The 24,485-nt window shown below is 37.3% G+C and overlaps 1 protein-coding gene across 1 annotated transcript; it reads left to right on the forward strand.

The window, feature by feature from the left end:
• Positions 1-15,146: 15,146 nt before the first annotated feature.
• On the forward strand, positions 15,147-18,927 carry LOC137735438 (1-aminocyclopropane-1-carboxylate synthase 1-like). Its single transcript, XM_068474862.1, has 4 exons — positions 15,147-15,395; positions 15,524-15,655; positions 15,758-15,918; positions 17,758-18,927. Exons 1-4 carry the CDS (start codon positions 15,225-15,227, stop codon positions 18,779-18,781), a joined length of 1,488 nt encoding a protein of 495 aa, XP_068330963.1. The 5' UTR covers positions 15,147-15,224; the 3' UTR covers positions 18,782-18,927.
• The last annotated feature ends 5,558 nt before the right edge of the window (positions 18,928-24,485 follow it).

Raw genomic sequence — 24,485 nt, forward strand, 5'->3', positions numbered from 1 at the left:
TGTTTTGCGTGTTATGGTACGTGACACTGCATCATGTGAACGAGAGCATCAAATTAAACAACATTATTTTCGGAGAGGACACTGCACCATGCACAATGTACACAACATATGAAGCTGTAGTCAGAAGAAAATGGTAAAAAGAATTATTGTACTGTACATAAGAAAAATGGAAAGAGAAAAAGAACTGAGATTTTCATAACATAGATGAGCAGCAGCAGCTGATAGGGATGGTTGCCCATCGATCCATGCGGGCGTGGGCTGCAGTTAACATCCTGCTGCTGCATGCATGCTGGGAAGTTTTCCCCCTTGCCTTGCCGGGGCTAGCTAAAGATGTACATTTTTTATTATTGAATGAAGCTAAAGATGTACATTATGTGTGTGTATTTCTGGAGTAAGGACCACGCTTAATAGAGACTTTACGAGACTTACATATGTACAATATGTTGAGATCGCCAAACATAATAACGTGACATAAGATTTTGGGTTCCCCACTCATTTTCTGATTGCTTTTATGTTAATTAGAATTCGATCGCTTAAATTTACCATCATGATATATACAAGAACATACGATAGATATATTCTTGTATCACTTACTACACATGTTGGTGTCACTTAATACACATATGTATTCTTATAGATCTACCAAATTTATTTATAACCAATATTGTCCTTATTATTGATGGTGCAATGAGTTTTAATACTTTACATGTCTATACTAAGAGCAAATCCACTCCTAAAAAAATGTGCTGGCACTTAGCCCATTTAGGATTGGTTTGATATTGTTGTGCTTTGAGAAAAAAAAAAAACTGCTTCTACTATGCTGTGAGAATAAGCTCATTATTGCTGCTTCATATTTTCAGCTTTTTTCACTCAAAACTGTGAAAACAAGCTGTTTAAGTGTTTACCAAACACCTTGTTGAGCTCAGCTTTTTTTTATACCCACTTTTTATAAAAGTACCTCAATACCAAACCAGTACTTAATCCACTCAGTGAATAGTGATAGATCCCATGAATTGGCCAAATGCTTCCCCACCCCTAAAAAATGCGCTGACACAAAGTATAAAAATGCGCTAGCACAAATAATCTTCACCCCTACAAAATGCGTTGGCACCCAGCCCATTTTTAATATTATTAATTTTTTATAAAATAATAAATTTTAAATTTAGTTTTATAGGAAAAAATAATAATATTTTTTAAATTTTTATGTATTTTTAACAATTTTTATTAAGTAAATTAATCTGGACCGTTGGATTTGAAAAATATTCAAATCCAACAGCCGTTATGCCTTTTTTTTTTTTGGCGAAAAACGTGGACCGTTGATCTATGGATCGGACGGCCCAGATCACACCACCGCACTAGCCTTTGGTTTTCAAATTCAAAACTCTTTTTTAACCGTTGGAAATCCAATGGTTCAGAAAATTAGACGTTGGAAATCCAACGGTCCAGAACGAGCCACGTGACCACCCATTAGAATCGTGAGTGCAGCTACGCATGCGGGCCCTGCCCATTTTTTCTTGTTGGAGACGCACGACCACTTGACGTCATGCTGGTGTCAACATGACGTCACATAGGTTGGGCCTTGGCTCAACACATTCTGGGCTGGCCTATAGAACGGCTTGGGCTAGGTGCCAGCTTATTAGGCTGGGCTAGAGGAAATTGGCTAAGGTGCCAGACCATTTTGGCTTCTGTGAGCTGGCCTATCATCTCCCGTTGACTTGCTCTAATAGAATGTACGCTCAATTTAAAATTTTATGAAAAACCTCAATAGGCACACGAATCGATTAAACATTTTATCCAAAGTGTATAGTGGCATTGTCCCTATAGAATATGGGTAAATCTTCTGCCAGTGAATTTTTTCTTATATATACTTGTGTTATGTAACAACGTGATTGAAGGAAATTGAAATTTTATGAGAAAATTATTTGGCATTATAGGAAATAGTCTAGTAGTCCAACTTCTAATAAGCATTTGATGTTAAAGTTTTATTCACATCCTTACACGCGCCCCTCACATATGACAAATTTCCAAGACTAACATGTGAGCAACACAAATTGGGCAAGGTGAAGAATGTGTGGTTGTTGAGCTTCAACGTAAGTCAACATATTATAATACCAAGAAGGAAGTTGAGGTTCTATCATAAAATTAACCATAAATATAGTAAGGAGTCCAACTCCTTATTATAAGTGTGGATGCAAATTCCCGCCTTCTCCTTATTGGACAAAATTGCACCTACAAAACAAATCACACCTTTGGTCAAGGCCAAAAAGCCTCACGCACCCATGATGAATGGGGGGGGGCGTTTTGGCTGAAGAACCTCTGATGCCAAAGTTAGAATTTTGAGGGAAGAGTGTTTGGAGAATTTTGTAGAGTTTTGCAAGAGACTTGGAAGTAGTTTTTTGAGAGAATGAAGAGCTATTTATAGGGATATGGTTGGCTCTATTAGGAAATAGGGACCGGCCATTTGTGGTATTTTTTTGGTGTAATTTGTAATTAATTAGCCATTAATAGATTAATTAGGTAATAAATCCATTAATTGACTAATTAACATAATTTAAAAGAAATGTTTTGGGGGTTATGGAATAATTACCTAGTGGAGAATATAGGATGAGGGTGGATGAAATAGTTTTGAATTTGTTACCCATTTTGGGCACTTTTGACTTAGTTGAGGGATGATTGCCCGCTGCTCGCGTGTAGGAATCCTGGTATGCCTTAAGGGTATTTTTGTCATCTTCTATCCAAAAATCCATATGTCGCCTTGTGATTTTTTTTTACTTCACAAATGACCCCACACCCGTTGGCCTGCTCGTAGAAAAGGGCAATAGGTGTAGAGATTTTCTTGCTTTAGGAAACTTTGGACTACTTCCTATTTTGATGTAGATTCCCTCTTTAATAGGAAATTAGATCCTTCTAGGAAAGGGAAATAAATTTCTCTCAAAGCCTATTTAAGTCCACCTTAAGTGGGTTATTAAATCAACTTTGAAGAGCAATTTATTCTACCCTACAAGAGAGAGCTTAGAGGATGTTTGTTCCTCATTCTCTAGCAATCTTCTACATCTTACCCGTGCAAAGGACCGTCTTTCATTACTTTTTGCGTGCCGCACTGATGTAAGAAAAATTTCATTTTTCTTGTCTTCTTCGTAGATAGTGTTGTCACGGGGCAGCTGGCAGGGGCCAGGAGTCCGCTTGGCAGGGACCATTACCTTTGTTGCTCGGCTTGATTGAAGCCAAGGATTGGCTTGGCATGGGCCGAGGAAATGGCGTGGCATGGGCAACGGTTTGGGCTGCCACGTCTAAGCTGCTTGCCAAAAATGAGGAAACTGCTTGAGTTTGATTTCTCAGCTGCCATAGATGGAGCAGTCAAGGATGGAGATGCCAAGATCAGAGTTACTGAAGATGAAGTGTCGGATGAGTGAACTTTTAAGTGTAAAAGTGGCTGCTGCCCCCTAACCATTTGTTGCCTAGTTGATCTTCAAGCATTCGATCTTTTAAGCTATATGGCCTTCTCGCACTGGAGAGCTTACGCAAATGGGTGTCGGGGATTTAATTTACCCTCTCGCAGTAGAGAGAAATTAGTTTACCCTTTCGCACTGAAGAGCAATTAGTATCCTCTCACACTGGATAGTAGACCCATATGGGTGTCAAGGAATTGGTTTACCCTTTCGCACTGGAGAACAATTAGTTTATCTTCTCGCACTGGAGATCAAACCTATATAGGTGCCAAGGAATTGGTTTACCTTCTCGCACTGGTGAGCAATTAGTTTATCCTCTCACGCTGGAGAGCAGACCCTTTTGGGTGTCGGAGAATTGGTTTACCTTCTCGCACTGGAGAGCAATTAGTTTATCTTCTCGCATTGGAGAGCAAACCTATATGGGTGTCGGGGAATTGGTTTACCCTCTTGCACTGGAAAACAATTAGTTTATCCTCTCGCGTTGGAGAGTAAACCCTTTTGGGTGTCGGGGAATTGGTTTACCCTCACGCATTAGAGAGCATGGAAATCATTGTCGTGAGTGCAGCTGAGGAAAACTGGACTGTTAAGACAACCAAAATAATCCTTAGTCTGCCCCCGGTTCTTAGGAGTTGGACTGGTGTGTCATTTTGGTACTCGTCTACCCCCAACATGCCATTAGGCTGAGCTGCTACATTGGTCGGAATAGAAGTAGTCTTTATATCCAGCAATCTATATGGGGTATTTCCCGTCTACTCGATCTTGTCATTGAAAGATGACTCGCTTATGTTGGTCACTCATCGGAGCGTCTTGTTAATAGCTTCGTTGCGTGGGAAATTACGCAATCGCTTGGTCAGGAGCCTTTATACTTCTTCCTGAATTTGCCTTTGTTGGGGGTGATAGAGCTCTTGGTTGCCCCCGATCGTGACCTGTTGGTCTAGGTTGCTCTTCTATGTTTTCGGCTCATCTATGTCGCGGCTGCGGTGGGTGTGGTATGTTCCTAGCAGGCGAACAGGTAACTCGTAAGCTGCTGGTTGAACTTGAACTGGATTGAGTGACTGTTTCTCTCCGTCCTTTGTGCTGCTTACTTCGATGTGAGGTGGATGATGCTTCTTGCAGGCCTTGCCGCAAATGAACACTTCTCTTAGAAGGTTGCTCATGTTGATTATCGGAGTGTGGCCCCAACCGTGAGTGTATGATTGTCCGTGGGCCTAATTGAGAGTGCACACTCCTCTATGAGCTAAGACGGGAGTATACACTATCTCGGGGGTCCAGTTGGGACTGTATTATGTTAGAACCCTTGGTTCATGACCGGTCAAGTGGCTGCTTGCTGGGAGGCTGGTGGAGAGGTTTGTTTGCCCTTGTCCTTCTTCGGGACACCTATTCCGAGGCACGTTGGATCTCGATGCGTTGCAAGAGTTGATTCACCAAGGTTATTTGTTGTGCAAGGGCACTCGTCAACTCTATGACTTGTCGAGACAAGTGTTGTTCGCCATTTGGATTGGAAGAGCTTGGAAGAAATATGCCTCATTGAGCAGTGGAAGTGTGGTAGGCTCCGGGCACGAGATTTGAATCAGGAAATGTCAAATCTACGAAGAAACGTGGTGAAAATGCCCCGTCTCGATGGTTGGTCCAGATGGTTGAGATAGTCTTGGGCTGATTTGGGCTGCTTAGAATGTCGCGGGAGCAGGCTGGGCCACGAGAGTAGGCTGCTTAGCGGGAGCATGCTACTTGGCGGGAGCAGGCTGGGCCACGGGAATGGGCTAGGCTACTAGAACAGGCTGGGCCACGAGAGTAGGCTACTCGACGTGTGATGCACGCGGATGCAAGGCTTGGGCTCTGTTTGGCAACGCGTTGGGCGTGGAGTGACATGGCTTGGGTCGTGGCCTTAGTGTCGTGAGCCGGCTGGGATGGAACGGCTCAGGCCGTGGAGGTGACACTATGGACCTCGCCGCGGTGGTGGAAACTCATGGTGGTGGTGCTGCTGCTCTACCTATTGTCACATTTAGCCTCGTGAATCGCCATGGTCCCATCTCTTGAATGTTGAAATTTTCATTTGTTGAATTTTCTAAATTTCTAGCCATTGCACTTCTCTTTTATGTTTTATCAAAGAATTTTTGCAAATAAAAAATTCTAATAATAAGAACGTACGAAAAATCTACAAATGGACAAGAAAATAGAAAACCTTGGATGCGAGAGTTTTCTACGAGTGTGGGACTCAACTCTCAATGAAAGCAGCAATTTGTGGATGCAGCTTTTTGGACAAACTTGCACCTACAAAACAAATCACACCTTGACCCAAAAAGACTCACGCCCATGATGAATTTGGGGGGGGGGGGGGGGGGGAGATGCCAAAGTTAGAATTTTGTAGATTTTTGCAAGAGACTTGGAAGTAGTTTTTTGAGAGAATGGAGAGCTATTTATAGGGATATGGCCGGCCCTATTAGGAGAATAGGGACCGGCCATTTGTGGTATTTTTTTGGGTGTAATTTGTAGTTAATTAGCCATTAATAGATTAATTAGGTAATAATCCATTAATTGACTAATCAACATAATTTAAAAGAAATGTTTTGGAGGTTATGGAATAATTACCTTGTGGAGAATATAGGATGAAGGTGGATGAAATAGTTTTGAATTTGTTACCTATTTTGGGCACTTTTGATTTGGTTGAGGGATGATTGCCCGCTGCTCGCGCGTAGGAATCCTGGTATGCCTTAAGGGTATTTTTGTCTTCTATCCAAAAATCCACGTCTTGCCTTGTGAAATTTTTTTTTTTTTGGCTCCACAATAAGCACAAACAATGTTTGATAAAATTATAATGGTCAATATTTCTTCACATCCTGACACACATATATCCGCCACTACATATTCACGTATGCATCTATATATGAAATATAGTGTAAGTATGTGTTATCCATGCATGGTGTCACTACTAGAAATTATTGTTTGCTCAACGAAATTTTGCCTGTTGGAAACACATTCGTTGGGCAAAGACACTTAACCTGACGAAATCGAAAATTTTGTTCAGCAAAATTGATCAACGTTTTTTTTTGTCAGAGACTTTACTAGACGAACCATTTCGTCGAGCAAACTATTTAATTAAAATAATTAAAATAATACACTTAAAATTTAAAAAGTAAACATTACCCGACAAAATTGTTCATCGGGCAAAACAGTTAAATTAAAAAAATAGTTCTTATACTATTAAATTAAAAAAAAATTAAATTTATGCAATTAAATTTAAAAAACTAAACATTACCTGACAAAATTGTTCGTCGGGAAAAATTATTATTTAAAAAAATTAGTTCTTATACAATTAAATTAAACAACTAATTTTACAAAAAAAAAAAAACTATTAAATTAGAAAACAAAACCGACAAAATTTTTCATCCGCAAGATCATAAAAAGAAATATACCTAAATTAAAAAAAAAAAAAAAGTCATACAATTAAATTAATTTTTTTTTGAAGTAACACGATTAAATTAAAGTATTAAATAAATTCTAAGTGTTTGAAATATCTATTGTTTTGACAAGATACATAGTCTAGAAAACTAATTTCAACAATCCAACCGTTAAACTTGTTTGAGGATAGTAGAAGATCACATGCGCCAAAAATCACCAAAAACAACTTTTTAGGGATTAGGTAACAGGCAAAATCTTTCGACAGCTAGAAACATATCAACACAATTTAACGACTATTTTAACTTAGAGGAGGATGATTATTTACAAATACATTCATTGACCCTAAAAGAATACAATGAAGGGAGCTGATTATTAGTTTAAAATATTTACACTAGTGGTTACAACAAATCTTACTTTCTACTTAATAGAAATATAGAATAAAACTCTAAGTGTTTGATGAATCTATTGTTTTGACGGGATACGTAGTCTATAAAACCAATTTAAACGATCCAACTGTTAAACTTAGTTTGAATAAAGTACGAGATTGCATACGCCAAAAATTACCAAAAACAAACTTTTGGGAATTAGGTAACGGGATAAATCTTTCGACGGTTAGAAACGTATCATCATGATTTAATGGCTATTTTAGCTCTCATTTGGATGATTTTACAAATATGCTAACTTAAGGTAAAATGACACACTAATATTACCTGATGATCAAATTCAATGATCTTTTATCCTTTTGAATATAAATAAAAATATTAAGAAAATTTTAAATTTTGGGGTTTGGCCTAACGAAATAATTCATTGGGCAAAGGTACTACGTTCCCACCAATTTTTTTGCCAAAATTTGAACTGCGGGGCATTTGTATGCAACCTTTGCCCAACAGATCAACTTAGATTGCTGGACGAAATGGTTAATTGGGCAAAGGTATTACATTCCCACCAATTTTTTCGCCAAAATTTGAACTGCGTGGCATTTCTATGCAAGCTTTGCCCGACGAACCAACGTAGTTTGCTTGACGAATTGGTAATTCATCGGGCAAACATTCTGATATTTTAAAAGTACTAAGTACCTTTCTTTTTCCTCCTCGAGCTGCAACTATCGTCTCTCTCTACAACACTCTCTCTCTACAACTCTTTTCTCCCTCTCTCAAGGTACTCAACTCTCCCCCCCCCCCCCCCCTCTCTCTCTCACACACATAGTCTCTCTCCCTCTGTAAATTTGATGAATATTACGTTCAACCACAAAATCTCTTCTTCTTTTTCTTCTGCAGTCATGCAGCATTGTTCCTCTTGCCAATTGCTCCAGGTACTTATGAATTTGTGTATGTGAATTGATATGAATTGAATTTGTGTATGTGAATTGATATGAATTTGAGTTCGTAAATTGTTACTTTTGCATTTGAAAATTGGGTTGTGAATTGGTATGAATTTGTGTATGAAATTTGGGTTTTTAAATTGGTATGAATTTTTAATTGTGAATTTACATCTGAAAATTGAGTCTGTGTTACAAATTTTAGGGAATTTTTGGGAATTTTTTATTTATTAGAACTAAAAAAATTAATTAAATAAAAATAAATTAACGATTTATTTTTTAAATTTAACCTATTTCGTGGGCAAACTACTTTTTTTTTAATTAAATAAAAAATATTTTTTTTTTTTAAAATAAATACTAGCATTTGCCTACACATTTTTTTAGAAAATGAGAAGAAGAGAGGGAGTGTGACATCCCACATCGCCCAGGGGAGTGATCCTTATATGTATATTCCCATCTCTACCTAGCACGAGGCCTTTTGGGAGCTCACTGGCTTCGGGTTCCCATCTCTACCTAGCACGAGGCCTTTTGGGAGCTCACTGGCTTCGGGTTCCACGGGAACTCCGAAGTTAAGCGAGAAGGGGGCTAGAGCAATCCTATGATGGGTGACCCACTGGGAAGTTGCTCGTAAGTTCCCAAAAACAAAACCGTGAGGAAATGGTAAGCCCAAAACGGACAATATTGTGCTACGGTGGTGGAGCGGCCCGGGAAGTGGTCCCACCCTGGGCCGGGATGTGAAAATTTGGTATCAAAGCCTAACCCTGGCCGTGGTGTGCCGACGAGGACGTCGTGCCCCTAAGGGGGGTGGATTGTGACATCCCACATCGCCCAGGGAAGTGATCCTTAAATGTATATTCTCATCCTTAATAAGCACGAGGCCTTTTGGGAGCTCACTGGCTTCGGGTTCCATAGGAACTCCGAAGTTAAGCGAGAAGGGGGCTAGAGCAATCCCATGATGGGTGACCCACTGGGAAGTTGCTCGTGAGTTCCCAAAAACAAAATCGTGAGGGAATAGTAAGCCCAAAGCGGACAATATCGTGCTACAGTGGTGGAGCGGGCCCGGGAAGTGGTCCCCCCCAGGCCGGGATGTGACAAATTGGTATTAGAGCCTAACCCTAACTGCGTGTGTGCCGACGAGGACGTCGGGCCCCTAAGGGGGTGGATTGTGACATCCCACATCGCCCAGGGGAGTGATCCTTATATGTATATTCCCATCTCTACCTAGCACGAGGCCTTTTGGGAGCTCACTGGCTTCGGGTTCCACGGGAACTCCGAAGTTAAGCGAGAAGGGGGCTAGAGCAATCCCATGATGGGTGATCCACTGAGAAGTTGCTCGTGAGTTCCCAAAAACAAAACCGTGAGGGAATGGTAAGCCCAAAGCGGACAATATCGTGCTACGGTGGTGGAGCGGCTTGGGAAGTGGTCCCACCCTGGGCCGGGATGTGACAGGGAGGGAGAGAGAATGTTAGGAGGGGGGAGTGGGAGGTTTTTGTTTATGGTTTTTTTTTTTTTTTTTAAATATTGGAGGTATTTTAACATTACTTGTAACTGAGGCTTCAATAAAAAAAACTGTAAAATTTAGACTTGTAAAATTACATTATTGCCCATCATTTTTTTTTTGTGTGATAGAAGACAAAGTAGTCTTTTCACCCTCTTTTGGTTGACAAAGAGGATTTCATTAATTAATTGAGATTTTGCCCAATGAAATTTTGTAGGCCAAACGTGATCAACGCCCTTTTCTCAATGACACAATTTTGTCAGCCAAACATAGTTTGCTCGACAAAAATTCTAAATTCGGTGGGCAAAACTTTGCTCCACGAGTTTTGTGTAACAATTTTTTTCTGAGAAAAGTCGATTGGGTAAAACCTTAGGCGACGACACTTACTTGCCCGATGAAATGATTTCGTCTGGAAAGGATATCATTTTTGTAGTGTGTAAAAGAGTAATGTAATGTACAGTCCACACATGCACGTAGACAATGTAGGAACTAGGAATTTCTGGAACCCTTTTATTCAAACTCCGACCAAAACAGGTACATACAGAACACTGTGAGTCTCGTTTATTCAAACAATTCGACTATGAGATCCAGGCATGGATGTGTCAATTATTTATCATGTGGAACGCAACGAGAACGTGATCGTGTAAGCTTAAGTACTAAGGCTATTAGTCTATTCCTGAAAAATTGTGATGAATTACATAGTCACCAAGGTTTAGTGATAAAATAATTGTATTGACTGTCACTTGTCAAATAGTTAGTGAATTTGTTATCATTGTAACTGAATCTTGTATTCGTAGATTCATCATTAATCAATTATAGTTTCTTTGTCTTCTTTCTTCACTCTCTAGAATTCTCTCGAATTTGTTCGACTCTTCTTCTTCCTCTCTATTTTATCTGTATGGTTTACATGGTATCTTCGCCAATAAAGCTAATCACTTGGCGAAATTTTCCAATCTTGGTTTCTTCAGCTGCTTCTCAGTTTCTATGATCTCGGTCTCTTATTCTTCTCCTTTCTTAATTCTGGGGTTATTCCTCAGTTTTAATTCTTCGATTTCTTGAGTAATTTTTCAACCTACTTCTAACTTTTAGACTAACAATAATTTAGTGGTAATTTTATATGAAGTCCAACCTAATCAGTGAAATTAGCTGCATCCTAGCGAAAATTAGATTTCAAATAAAGTTCACCACGTAAAGTTCACCACATGTTCAAATTCTTGACATCATAGTCTGTCTCCTCTTGTGAAAATTCTTGTGAAAATTCTTGATTTGGGGTGTGACATTACCAAATAAAGTTCACCACATGTTCTGAATTAATATAATGTTGAATAATTAAAATCACGTGTTTCAACACCATCAAATCAGGGATAAATAACACGGCAGTGGTGCGTTGCCTCTCCTTGGTGATTGGCCAAATCCATGACTACTGCTCGTAATAACCACGGATTGGAAATTTTTTTTAATGTACCGATAATAATTTGGTATACTAATTGTCATAAGTGATTGGATATTTTAAAAATAAAATTTCAACTAATTATATTATCATACTTGATATGTAAGCCGATTGATAATTTTATCTACGGAGTGAACATATTGTTCGGATTTCTAGTAGTGCTGCATGGTGTGCATGCTGATGTCAGCAACAACAGCGTTCAGAAAAGAAGGCCCACGTGGACGGCCTAATAGTCAACACTCACGCTCAGATTGACCATTGTCCCTTTGACCATATATTTCAATGCCTCCCCCCACCAAAACAACAATTAAAGCAAATGCTTAGTTTTTACTTTTTAAAAATATTGAAAACTGAAAATTAAAAATTAAAGCTATTGTTGTGAGCAGTTCTGTTTTTATTTTTTAGTTAAAAACTTATTTAATAATTATTTGTAAATTTAGTTTAAAAAAAAAAAACTTAACGAAATAATTATCAAACACTACTCTTTACAGTCACTACTTCTTTGAACTCTTGAAACTCATGGCTCTTGCTATCGAACTCAAGTTAATGCAACTCTGAAATATATCTAAAAATGAAAAAAAAATGCGGTTTACACAAGAAAAGGAGACCATGATGAAGTTGGAATCCAAATCTTGACCCACTTGTGATTGTCTGCGAAAGTGAATTGGAAGACTTAAGAAGTGCTTAGAATTTAATTTTTTTATCCAAAAAAAAATATATTTAGTTTTCAATTAAGCTTCTATAAATTCTAATAGCACAAACAAATTTAACAAATCAACAAGTAGAAAGGTCACGTATTGTTTTACCTTAACTATTTAGAGGGCCAGGATTCGAATTTTCATGTTATTGTATGGAATTTTTATATTATTTTGTGGAAGCTTATGCTTTTAATAAAAATAAACTTAAAAAATGATGGAGACGAGGTTCAAACCCATCCCTAGGCCGATGTAAAGAAGCAATAATACCACTTGTGCTAAGGCTCAAGTTTGCAATATTCTACACATACTACAATATATACGTATATGCATGCAAAATTGAAAAATCAGAGGTCCTGTGCGGTGGCACCACTTGCACCCCCTCAGCGCCGGCTCTGTTGTATACCCAAATTCTATATTGGGCCACTTAGAATATGCTCACTTTGTTGCCTTGCCGCCTCAGTGTTTTTGTTTTATTTTATTTTGAATAATACCAAAGGAATCAAAACCAAATTTACATACTAAATGATGTGATGGGTGATTATTGAATTATTATTTAAGCGTTAATTAACATGCTTATTTTCAATTGGTGATACATTATTTGGTTTAAATTTTTTGCCTCCCTAACATTACCTTTTTATTTTAGTTTATTGTGTAAAAAATGCTTCGCAATACAACTCTTTTCTAATTGCAGGGAAAAGTTGAGAGTTCTACAAATCATACTTCTTTTTTATTTTTTATTTTTCGTTTTTTTTTTTTTGCATGTGATCTAATATCCTAATAGATAACGTGTTGAGTTTCTACTCATGCGTCTCAGGTTCGAAACTCCCATATCCCCTAAATCATTCTAATAGTTTGGAACTCTTCCCACTCCCCCTCATTATAGTAAAAAGAATTTAAAATAAAAAATTGAAAATATAACTAATTAGGAATATGATTATACCATAGCAAAATTTGATTTTTCTTTATTTTTTTCAATACATACGATATTATCTATACTAAGGGATAAAGAAGTGGGCTAAGCCTCACAATTGGGCTAGCCATTATAATTTGGTTTGAGTTCGCCTTTGTAAATAATCGAACCTAATACCTTTCACTTACAAATGAAAAAAAATGTTATTAAACCGTAATACTAAGTGACTGATATTTCTTTATTATTCTAAGAAAAAGTAAGGAAGTTATCATGACAGGTTTACATATATATGTGTGTGTGTGTGGGCAAATGACTTCTACACTCCATTTTTTCTAGGTTGTTGAATTCAATAAAAAAACGTACAAAAGAAAAATGAACGTGCAGAAATTATTTTCTTATATATAACTAGGGTAAGTACGCTTTCTCACTAAAACTTTGAACCCTCATGGTTTGAATTTTTGACCTCCAATTAGAACTGCTCAGAAAATAACAATTATGTCTGACACACCACCATACTGAGGAATTTATTAGGTGCATGCATGCCTCGCTAAAACATGCTTAAATGCTTAGGGGGAGCAACATGCACATAATAGTTAACTGCTGTGGTCAGCCAAATATGACTGCTGTGCGAACTTGGTTCCGGTGAAAAATATTATTCAAGTATCTTGGTAAGTAGATACCGACGTCTCTTAAATGTATGAATACTCGTAAAGAGGTCAAAAAGTAATTTTAGAATCTTGTTAAAAAAAGTTTATGCCAATCATATTTCGTACTTTAGAAAATTATAATGACTACGAACCAATAAAATTTAGATATATTGGTTTAAAGTAATATATTAAAACAATCGCCATTAGAGAGCTACTGGAAGTAATCTTCTCTCTTCTTAAATTTAATTAGCTAGCTCTTGAGGAATCCCTTTGTTCTAATGGAAGTACAAAACGGATAAAGAAGTGTGGGCTTGCACAGCACGACAAGTGTATAGATTTTATCACAAAAAGTCTCGGTACCATTATAACAGAACCATTCAGTAATTATTGGTTCTTATTTCATCATTGATTACATGAAGTCATATTGAATAATTGAATGTACATTTTGATAGTCTTGAAATATAATGTACTATAATGTTTAAAGGTGCGATACAGAAATATTTTGAGTAGATGATTCGAAAGTATATATGTAAGTTGTGTGACATTATACTAGTATAAAGAGCAAACCAATACGTACGTATAGGAATGAGAGTTGGTAGTATCTCAAGTACTGTACCCGTATTGGCAAATATGAAAGGGATGCTTAAATTCAATGACAACTATGCCCTAAAGTCAAATACAGAATCATCGCCTTCAGTTGGTACTATATATACTGCTTTTGGGTGTACATGTTTTATCTTTCAAATCTGAAATTTGAGAGTTGTATTAACCTATAGAGTAACGAGAAGCAACCCTCTCCACCCACCCACAGACCACCTTTAATTTTGCTTGGCATTTCAGTACTACTAGAGACAACCACGTGAACTAACCCAAAGGGTTGGGGGACCGGAAAGTACATTCATTTGAAATGTTCATCAGCTATCTGTGGCATGGATCATGGTATAAGTCGATTTCCAACCATATAAGAAGTATATAATTGCATTGTCATTCCAGCACACGAGGGACTTGGAATTTTACTAAAGATGGTAAAGTAACGCAATTGATCAAATTAACGTGGAGGAAAAGTCCACACAATGTGTGAGTCTTGTGCATTTACGATCAAATCACAAGTTCTAACTATACGCTTTCAGTCAGCGCCAAAATCTTCATTCTTTCTCTCATGGTGTTTCAATGGTGTTTCAGGGAAACTTCGTTCCTAGAAACATAAACACCACGCATGCAGCGAACAAAAAAAATTAACACAAAAGAATATACCTAATTAACAAGAAAGTGAAAAACAACTTTCTATGTAAGTGAAAAATCACAAATAATGCGTCTGTATACTATATATGTCGGTATCTTATTCATTATAAACAAATAAAGTCAAGATTAATCCGAATAAATGATATTGTGTCAATGTTTTATATTGTGTATGACGACATTATCATATAGTATATCAATTATAAAAATAATGTAACCGTCGCACTGTTAATTATAAGTGTTACGTGAAAAAGTGATGTATTATATAAGGATCACCAACAGGTACACTACTGGTGTACACGTGGTCGTGCAGGATATTACATGCTTGATGGTTTGGTATCATAGACAACATGCAAGCTTTACGACTCATTGACCAACGCTACCATAATTAAATTTTTATGGAATATCGAAACGGACTTTTCCCTCAAATTTGGTTCCTGTGCTGCTTGCCAATCAATCTTCCACTGCCTATAAATTCACTGCCTCACCCTTTGCCTCACACTTCATTGCTTGAAAAAACAATCACTACTGTCGTTCCAGACTTCCAGCAATAATATTATATATCATTCCCCCTCCAGCTATATTGCTTGTGTATTTGTTCTTTGAAACCAAGAAAATGGCATCATCTGCAAGTAAAAATAGCTTACTGCTATCGAAGATTGCAACCAATGAAAAACATGGTGAGAACTCGCCGTACTTCAACGGATGGAAGGCGTACGATCAAAACCCTTTTCACCCAACTGAAAACCCTGAGGGTGTAATCCAGATGGGCCTTGCAGAAAATCAGGTTTGCACTGCTCCGTTGTTTTTCTTCACATTTTGCACTGCCAAACACAAAATACATGAGCTATTACATTAAAGTTAAGAAGTAATTAACCTAACAAAATGCATGGTTTAACTTTCGTTTGTTTCCAGCTTTCCTTTGATTTGGTTGAAGAATGGATTAGGAAAAATCCCAAAGCCTCTTTTTGCACTGCTGAAGGAGTTGAGAAGTTCAGAAGCGTGGCCAATTTTCAAGATTACCATGGCTTCCCAGAGTTCAGACAGGTATACATACACACACATACGCATGCATGGAATGGTCCATGGAAATCAATTATTCAGTAATTAGCATTATAATTACTTTGCATGATCCCAATTAATTTTCAGGCCATTGCTACGTTCATGTCGAAAGCAAGAGGTGGCAGAGTCACGTTTGATCCTGACCGCGTAGTGATGAGTGGCGGAGCCACCGGAGCAAACGAGCTAGTCATGTTCTGTCTGGCTGACCCCGGCGATGCTTTCCTTATCCCCTCACCGTACTATCCAGCGTATGTCATGCTTCTTTCATATCTTTCATTTCAAATATTGTGTTAAATTTGTTTGTTTGTTTTATTTATTTATTTATTTTTTTTACGTACGTACTTTGCTAATCATATTCCGTGCCGAATAGATGAGTGCTTAATTCCTCCAAGAGCCGCCAATTTTGTTTTTATTTTTATTTTTTAGACATAATAGTTTCTGAGATTCGTATAACTCCACACTTTAGTTTTTGAGATTTTAAATCGATAGAACTAGTCCCTAAGTTTATTCACTGTCAATCATTTTGATCATTCCATAGAAAATCCATGTTAAGTAAGAACCAAAATGATAAAAATACCTTTAATTTAATAAACAATAGATCAAAATGCTTTAACAAAAATTGAGGGTATTTTTGTCATTTTATTTATTTAATGGAGATTTTTTTACAAAATGACCAAAATGATTTATGGTGGACAAACTTAATGACCGGTTCTATTGATTTTAAATTTCAGAGACTAAATTGAGGAATTATGCCAAGTCCAAAGACTATTTAGCTAAATTTTTTATTTTTTAATTTTTTTTTTGTTGCATTCGTTTGGTTGACTACGTGTGTTTTAATTTGTACACACAGTAGAGTAGTGAGTTTAAGAATTTAGTAGAAAGAAACTTGTGGAGCCCAAGTCATGGGCTTGACCACAAGGTTTTGAATCCTTAAAGTCACTGTTCTAAAAATTCCTGCCTAGCGCCACCTAAGCCCCGACCGCTTAGGCATTAGGTAGTTGGCCACCATCCCAATTAATGTCTATGTGTTTGATAATTAAGAAAATGTGCTTAGACCTGCTGGGGCGCCCGCCTAGACCACCTAGGCACCCTCCTAGTCCGCCAAGACCCACCTATGAACCTGCCTAAGTTGTGACTCACTTAGACAGAAAATAGATAACTTCCATTTTGCATTTTATTTTTTTCAATAAATTGTAAGAGACTTGTTGAATATTTAAATGAAGAATAATAATTAATAAACTATATATACATATTCATTATATCTATTGTATTTTATAGTAAGTTTTTTTAGTAGTTTAAAAAATTAAAATCATCAAAATAACTTTTTTCTTATCGTGTCAAAATAGGTTACTCGTGTGTCACTCTCGTGTAAACCTGTTAAGGACCCATTATTAATAGGTTATTATCATGTGACCCGATAATGACCCGATTAGTTATCGTGTTGACCCGAAACCCGTTATTTTCGTGTTGTTTACGTGTCGTGTTAATGAGTTGTGTAAGAAATTGCCAGGTCTAGTTTATGATCATAATCAAGTACAAATAAGGATTATCATCGACGATCACATACTTTTCTTTTATATGTATATGAGAAGGTTTAAACTTTGAATCTGACCTACTCTTACTCATCTCTCTATACTTGATTTTAATGATCATGTACTTTAATTAGTATGATATGATACTATCAAACTTACAATAGTATTAAGGTAGATCAGAAGAACTAGTTAAGACTTTTGAGTCCATTGTTGAAATTTAGTATAATATCAAAGCCACACGCATCAATCCTCAACCATACATTCACATTGGATGATAATTCAAATCAGATTAATTAGTATGCGTAGTTTACAGCTGGATGTTTAGGCAAAACTCCAACTTCGTTTTCTTCTCATCATGAGTTGTTTAAAGTCTTAATCTTTGTACCGTTATGTTAAAATTTTCCAATTAGCTTCAATTTCAGTTCTCATATATTTCTTACCATACTTAATATGCTCAGTGGGTTAATTGCAAGTCACCAAGCTAATTTAGAAGCTTAATTAACTAATTTTACTCATAATTAATTATTAATTAAGAATTCATATGTCTAACTGCAGATTTTACCGAGACCTCGGATGGAGAACTGGAGTCCAAATTGTCCCAGTCGATTGTGATAGCTCCAACAATTTCAAAATAACCAAAGAAGCAGTGGAAGCTGCTTACGAAAAAGCCAAAAACAACAACATCAAAGTAAAGGGCTTGATCATAACAAACCCATCAAATCCATTGGGCACAACCCTTGACAAAGACACACTTGAAAGCCTTGTCACATTCATAAACCAAAAGAACATTCACTTGGTTTGTGATGAAATCTATGCAGCCACAGTCTTCAGTTCCCCAAAATACACATGCATCACCGAGGTCATACAAGACATGGATTGCAATCCCAACCTAGTCCACATTGTCTACAGTTTGTCCAAGGACATGGGGTTTCCCGGTTTGAGGGTCGGCATTGTTTACTCCTACAACGATGATGTGGTGAACATCGGGCGAAAAATGTCAAGTTTCGGGCTGGTCTCATCCCAAACACAACACATGCTCGCATCAATGCTATCGGATGAAGATTTTGTCGAGAAGTTCCTCGCGACAAGCTCAAAAAGGCTTGCGAAGAGGCACGGGGTCTTCACGAAGGGGCTTGAGGAAGTGGGAATTAGCTATTTGAAGAGCAATGCAGGCCTCTTCTGTTGGATGGACTTAAGGAGGCTGTTGAAAGATCAAACACTCGACGGAGAAATGGTGTTGTGGCGTGTGATTGTGAATGAAGTGAAGCTCAACGTTTCGCCTGGCTCTTCGTTTAAATGTGTGGAGCCTGGTTGGTTTAGGGTTTGCTTTGCCAACATGGATGATGACACTGTGGAAGTTGCACTCAAAAGGATTAGGGCACTTGTAGGGCAAGAAAAGAAAGCTCAAGAACAAGCACAAGTGAAAAGTACTAAGAAGCGTTGGCAGAGCAATCTAAGACTGAGCTTTTCATCGTCAACAAGAAGATTTGAGCAGGAAGGTGTTAGTGTTAAGTCACCACACATGATGTCTCCACATTCACCAATGCCTCACACGCCTTTCGTTCGAGCTACGACTTAAAGAGCATTGGGACCTATACTCTAGTGTGTAAGGGTTTTGGATAATAATTAGGAGGTTGATTATGTTTTTAATTTCGTTTTGGACGTACTCATGATAATTTTGCCCATTATAATTACTTTAGACGCTGATTATGCAGCTGACAAGTCACAAAGTTTAGCTATTAGCTAGATTGATATATTAATTTTCTATCAGTGTAATGACTTGGATTATGTAATTAATTCAGGTAATGAACCTCTAGAATGAGTATAATAATTTTCTTTAGTCCAGGATATAGTATTTAATTAGCTTGGCTGCGTAGGACTCTCCACTGTATAAACCACTAATTTATTTTGGAAAAAAATGTTAAAAAGACTTTGTTTTTTATTGTATTTTGTTTAACAGATGATGTGACAGTTGATAGTTGTATATTTTTTTTAATGATTAAATAAGGAGTTAAACCATCAAATACCACATTATGTGGTATACAAAATATGATTCAAGTGAATAATCTCTCTAACATCATATCACTCGTTTTTCTTTAAAGGAAAGGGATCCAGAATCCTTGCATCAAATCCACATAATCCACCAATCTGGGCTTTTAAAATTTGATCCAATGGCTATAAATAGGGAGTCCCTTTAAATGTTATAATAACTTTTAACTGTTTGATCAAATTTCAAGGGTCTAGATTTGTGGATTATGTGGATTTGGTGGAAGGGATCCGGAGGATCCCTTTCCATCTTTAAAATGCATGTGCAAAACGCATGCATGCTTGTATGACTTTGAAAGTTGAACTAGCTTGTTTGGATGTGCTTTTAAAATGACTAAAAGCACTTTTGGTGAACATGTTTTTAGATTTAATTCTTAGTAAAGATGCAAATAAATCTTGGAAAAACATTTAAAGTGCTTCCTGAAAGAAGCACATAATTGGTACTTCTTACAGAAAGCACTTTAAGTGCTTTTGGAATCCAAAAACATTTTTTCTAAAAGTGCTTTTAGTCATTTTAAAAGTACATTAAAACGAGCTATATATCTCTATTATCCAATGGGTTGTTCAATTAGCCAGTTAGGTGGATTATTGAAAATTAATTAGTTGAATGGTGATTGACAAAGGCCAATTTGTGACATCGTGGCTATGTTGGTTTTCCCTGTGAGTGGCCCAAATATTAAACAGATAAGGCATTGAGGATATGATAATCCAACAAATTAATCGTGAGCCGGGCCTTCTATGTTCATCATCATCGTTATAGAATGTATATAGTTTTATATATATATATATATATATGTGTGTGTGTGTGTGTATACGTACATATATAATATATACGAGTATTATATGATGAGCATGCTGTGTGTTTAATTCATCGTCACACTACACAATGAATCAATTTGAGATCGAGATTTCCAAGTCAAAATGACTCATAGAACGACGTTAAAACTGATGAGATCATCACATACCATAACCAATTAAACTTATGATGATAGATATGTACATACAAACTAATTAATTTGATTTAATCTAAATAATGGGTATGTGACGGATAGTCGGATATGGTGCTATATTATAATTTGTTTCTAACTTAACTCTTCCAATTTTCGATTAATTAGAGAGTGGTTACTAATGAGAAAGTTCTAAATAAAAGTTAATTGTGTACTAGGAAAACCTGATATTGTTCTTCCTACCAAATATTTCTTCTTGAAGCATGCACTTCGAAGTGCTTAAAAGAAGCATTGGGATTTTTAATAAAAGTTCCAACATGTTTTGAAAATTTTAGCAGGCGTTTGTAAGCATAGGTGTTTGGCTAGCAACCTTCGTATTAACATTTGAATGTAGTTCAAATTCGATTTTGACGATAATCGAACTTAAAACCTCTCACTTACAAGTGAAGAGGAATACCACAAGATTTCTCACTTACAAATGCCATATTTTCATTTTGTACACAAAAAAGAGACCTTTTAATGTTTTTGGCTTGGGATTGAAGATGAAAAACTAAAAATATAGAGAAATGCTAAGGGGTCTATCTCAAAGTAGGATTCTTTATGAACTCTCTGTCAGCTCATTGTTCAACGTTAATTCTCATGCCAACATTATAAAACATTATGCTAAAAACATGAGAACGACAAAAAAATTCATAGAGAGTTCCACTTTTAAGAGACTCTATTTATCATTTTTCAAAAATATAATTTCAAGGATATTACACATGTTTGATTTCAATCCCAATTGACATTAAATGTCTTTTTATTTTTGTGTGAAAAAAATGACAGGTGGCATTAAAGTGAAAATGTTTCAAATATAAAAATTAATGCAAAGACCACTAGTGTCAGATCCTGGCTTGGGGTCCACATCTCGGGCCCGCTCCACTATCGTAGCATGATATTGTCCGTTTTGGGCCCCGACCACCCTCACGGTTTTGTTTCCGGAAACTCACACGAGAACTTCCAAGTGGGTCACCCATCATGGGAATGCTCTCGCTCCCAACTCGCTTAACTTCGGAGTTCCTAAGGAACCTAAAGCCAGTGAGCTCCCAAAAAGCCTCGTGCTAGGTAGAGATGAGAATATACATATAAGGCTTACATGATCCACTCCCCTGGGCGATGTGGGACGTTCTTGTTGGCATACCATGACCAGGGTTAGGCTCTGATACCAAATTGTCACATCTAGGCCCGGGGTCCACATCCCGGGCCCGCTCCACCATCGTTGGTCCGGGGTCCACATCCCGGACCCGCTCCACCACCATAGTACGATATTGTCCGCTTTGGGCCCCGACCACACCCTCACGATTTTGTTTATGGAAACTCACACGAGAACTTTCCAGTGGGTCACCCATCATGGGAATGCTCTCGCTCCCAACTTGCTTAACTTCGGAATTTCTAAGGAACCTGAAGCTAGTGAGCTCCCAAAAGGCCTTGTGCTAGGTAGAGATGAGAATATACATATAAGGCTTACATGATCCACTTCCCTAAACGATGTAGGATGTTACAACTAGCATTTTTCTAAGTGTTTTCTACATAAACGATCTCAAGGCCCTTATTGTTTTTATATGTTAAAAAATAGAATTGTCGAACAAACTCTAAATTTTGTCAAGCACTAAGAATTAAAAAAATAATAATGAAAACTGCATTTATACACATGATTGCGTATATTTGATTGCCCATCGTGGTTTTTACAAACGTTAGAGTTTTCATAACTGTTAGAAGGTGGAACTGTGAGGTGGCAGAGAGACATTAAAAAGTCTCGTTTTGAGAGAGTAGAGTCTCCTTAGCATTTCTCTACAAATGCCTATATACTACAAGGCTCGGTTTGATTGTGTACTTGAAAACCCTAATTTTGTTGTCGTTTAATCTACATTTAACACGACTCGCTTTATAATTATTAACAACACTTTGAGATGTTAATGAAGAGATTTTTTTTTCTATTAATAATACACTTATTTAAAGAGTTTGTTTGAAATTGCTTCTTAAATGAATAAAAACATATTATGATAACTAAAAAGTGCTTATGGTTGCATTTTGTAGAGGGAAATTAAAATTGTTTCTAGGTCATAAAAGTGTTTTTTCAGAGAAGCACCTATCATATGCTTTTTCATAAAACACTTCCAAGCCCCTTCTCATAATGCACTTGAATATTTTTAAAGAAGTTTCAACGTTTTTGTACTAAAATCAATCCTAACAAAGGTGATTATAAATATAAATGTTTTCTAAAGAAACAACCCATGTAATGAAGATTGATGGAGCGGTTGGTGTTGCCGACGGCACTCGTGGAGTAGATGCTATAGTGCGTGATGCTGACGGAGAATTTAAAGGTGTTGTTGCTATGCCGACACCTCCATTACTCTCGGTTCTTGCGATTGAGCTCCATGCAATCAAGGTTTGGACTTTACACTGGACTTACGATTAGTGCCACTGGTAGTTGAAACAGATTCTATTAGAGCCGTTCAGTTGCTTGCTCAGGATGTTGTTTGCTTGGTTGCGGAAGAAGTGTATGTGGATGTTATACTTGCTTTGTTACAAACTAATCAGGTGGTGGTGACTCATGTATTAAGCGAGGTGTATAGCGTGACTCCGTTAAAGATCAGCATAGTTTGCAATGTCCAGAGTTATTGTTTTGGGTAGATACGGAACCATCATGGTTGACGCCAAGTAACCATGTCGAGTCTGTAAACGTGGGTTAACTTTGTCTTGCATGTGATGTCTCTTTTTTCAGAGGCCACCTTCTTGGTATTATGTTTATGTTTGGTTAATGTTTGAATGAAATCCAATTTTACCTTAAAAAACCAAAAAAAAAAAAACACTCCAACGAGCTCTTAGTAATCTTATTTCTAGATAATTATTGAATACTTTTAAATGTTGTCAAAACTAAGAAGTATTAGTCAAATTAATGAATCAAACTACATGCATGATTGCATATAAACTTGAGAGTTGAAACGTACGTGCACTGTGTCATTGTTACAATGGCTGAATTTTTCACCAAACTGTTGGAAGGTAGAAGGTGGAAGGTGAAAGACAATGTATATGTATACGTATTTATGTGTGAGCGTTTTTAAATTTTATTTAGTGGGGGTTGATTGATGTGAAAACAGTGGGACGTAAATCTGAAGTCATTTTCATGTAGCTGATGAGGTGAAGGTTTGACGAGACAGTGTGACCCACGGCGGGACATGTTTATGTTCGATTTTGGTTCCTATGCCGAAAGTTATCGCTTTTTTTTCTCAGTGAAACCTCTATCCATTAATTAATATGGTTTTCTTTAGATCCATTAAAATTATTATTTAGGCTAAAAGTCCATGCACAATCATAATCATAACGCAGTACTCTTAGCACCACAAACCCACAATCTTAAATATTGTGTTTAACTTTTTCTTGCCGTCCAAAACTAGGTGCTGTTGTTTTCTTTGTGATGCTGAACATGAAACTTATACTAGCCAAATGGATTCTCTAATTATTTTAGGGGGCGTTTGTTTGCCCTCACTAACTCGGACTGGACTGGACTGGACTAGCTATTAGTCCAATACTGTGTTTGTTCCATGCTGGGACTAACATTAATGAGACTAAAGGGGACTAGCATGGACAAAACCCTTCACTAAGAGGTCTTAGTGAGACCCCCCAATAACCATGGGACTAGCTAAGACTATCCTCTATTTCTCGTCCTTGTCATGCTCAACGACCACTCCCGACAGACTCCTCGTCATCGCCGGTCACCTAGATCAATCATTAACTTCCCGACTCTCTTTCAGATCCATTTCACAACCAACTTTCATATAAAATATACCAAATTGAAGCTAGGAGTGACAAGATTACGATTTTACTTGAACCGAGGCCAAAATGTGGTCGAATGTGGCCGGAAAATGGCCTGGAAGTCTTGGCCTGTTTGGGCTTCTTCAAATCCATGACAAATTCGAGCATGCAAAGCTAAGATCTCGGTCCAGGGATGGTGATGAATTTTTTGGCGGTGCTAACTTCATCCAATTTAATGAGGGTTGGCCAAAAAACACATCGGGAAACCTGCAAGTCGTCGGGAAAATTGGAGCCGTGAGGTTCCGTTCGAACAATGCATAGCTAGAGAGGGAGGGAGGACAGAGAAATAGAGACTGGAATCAATAAGGAGTTTGACCAGGAATGAGAAAGAGACATGAATTGAGAGGTCTGAGAGGAAAAAAAGAGGGAGAGGGTAGGACGATGAGAGAAGAGGAAAAGAGTGGGACGGAAATGGTAGGAAAAAATGGAGAAAAA

Source organism: Pyrus communis, chromosome 5 (genome assembly GCF_963583255.1).
Source record: "Pyrus communis chromosome 5, drPyrComm1.1, whole genome shotgun sequence".
NCBI classification, from domain to species: Eukaryota; Viridiplantae; Streptophyta; class Magnoliopsida; order Rosales; family Rosaceae; genus Pyrus; species Pyrus communis.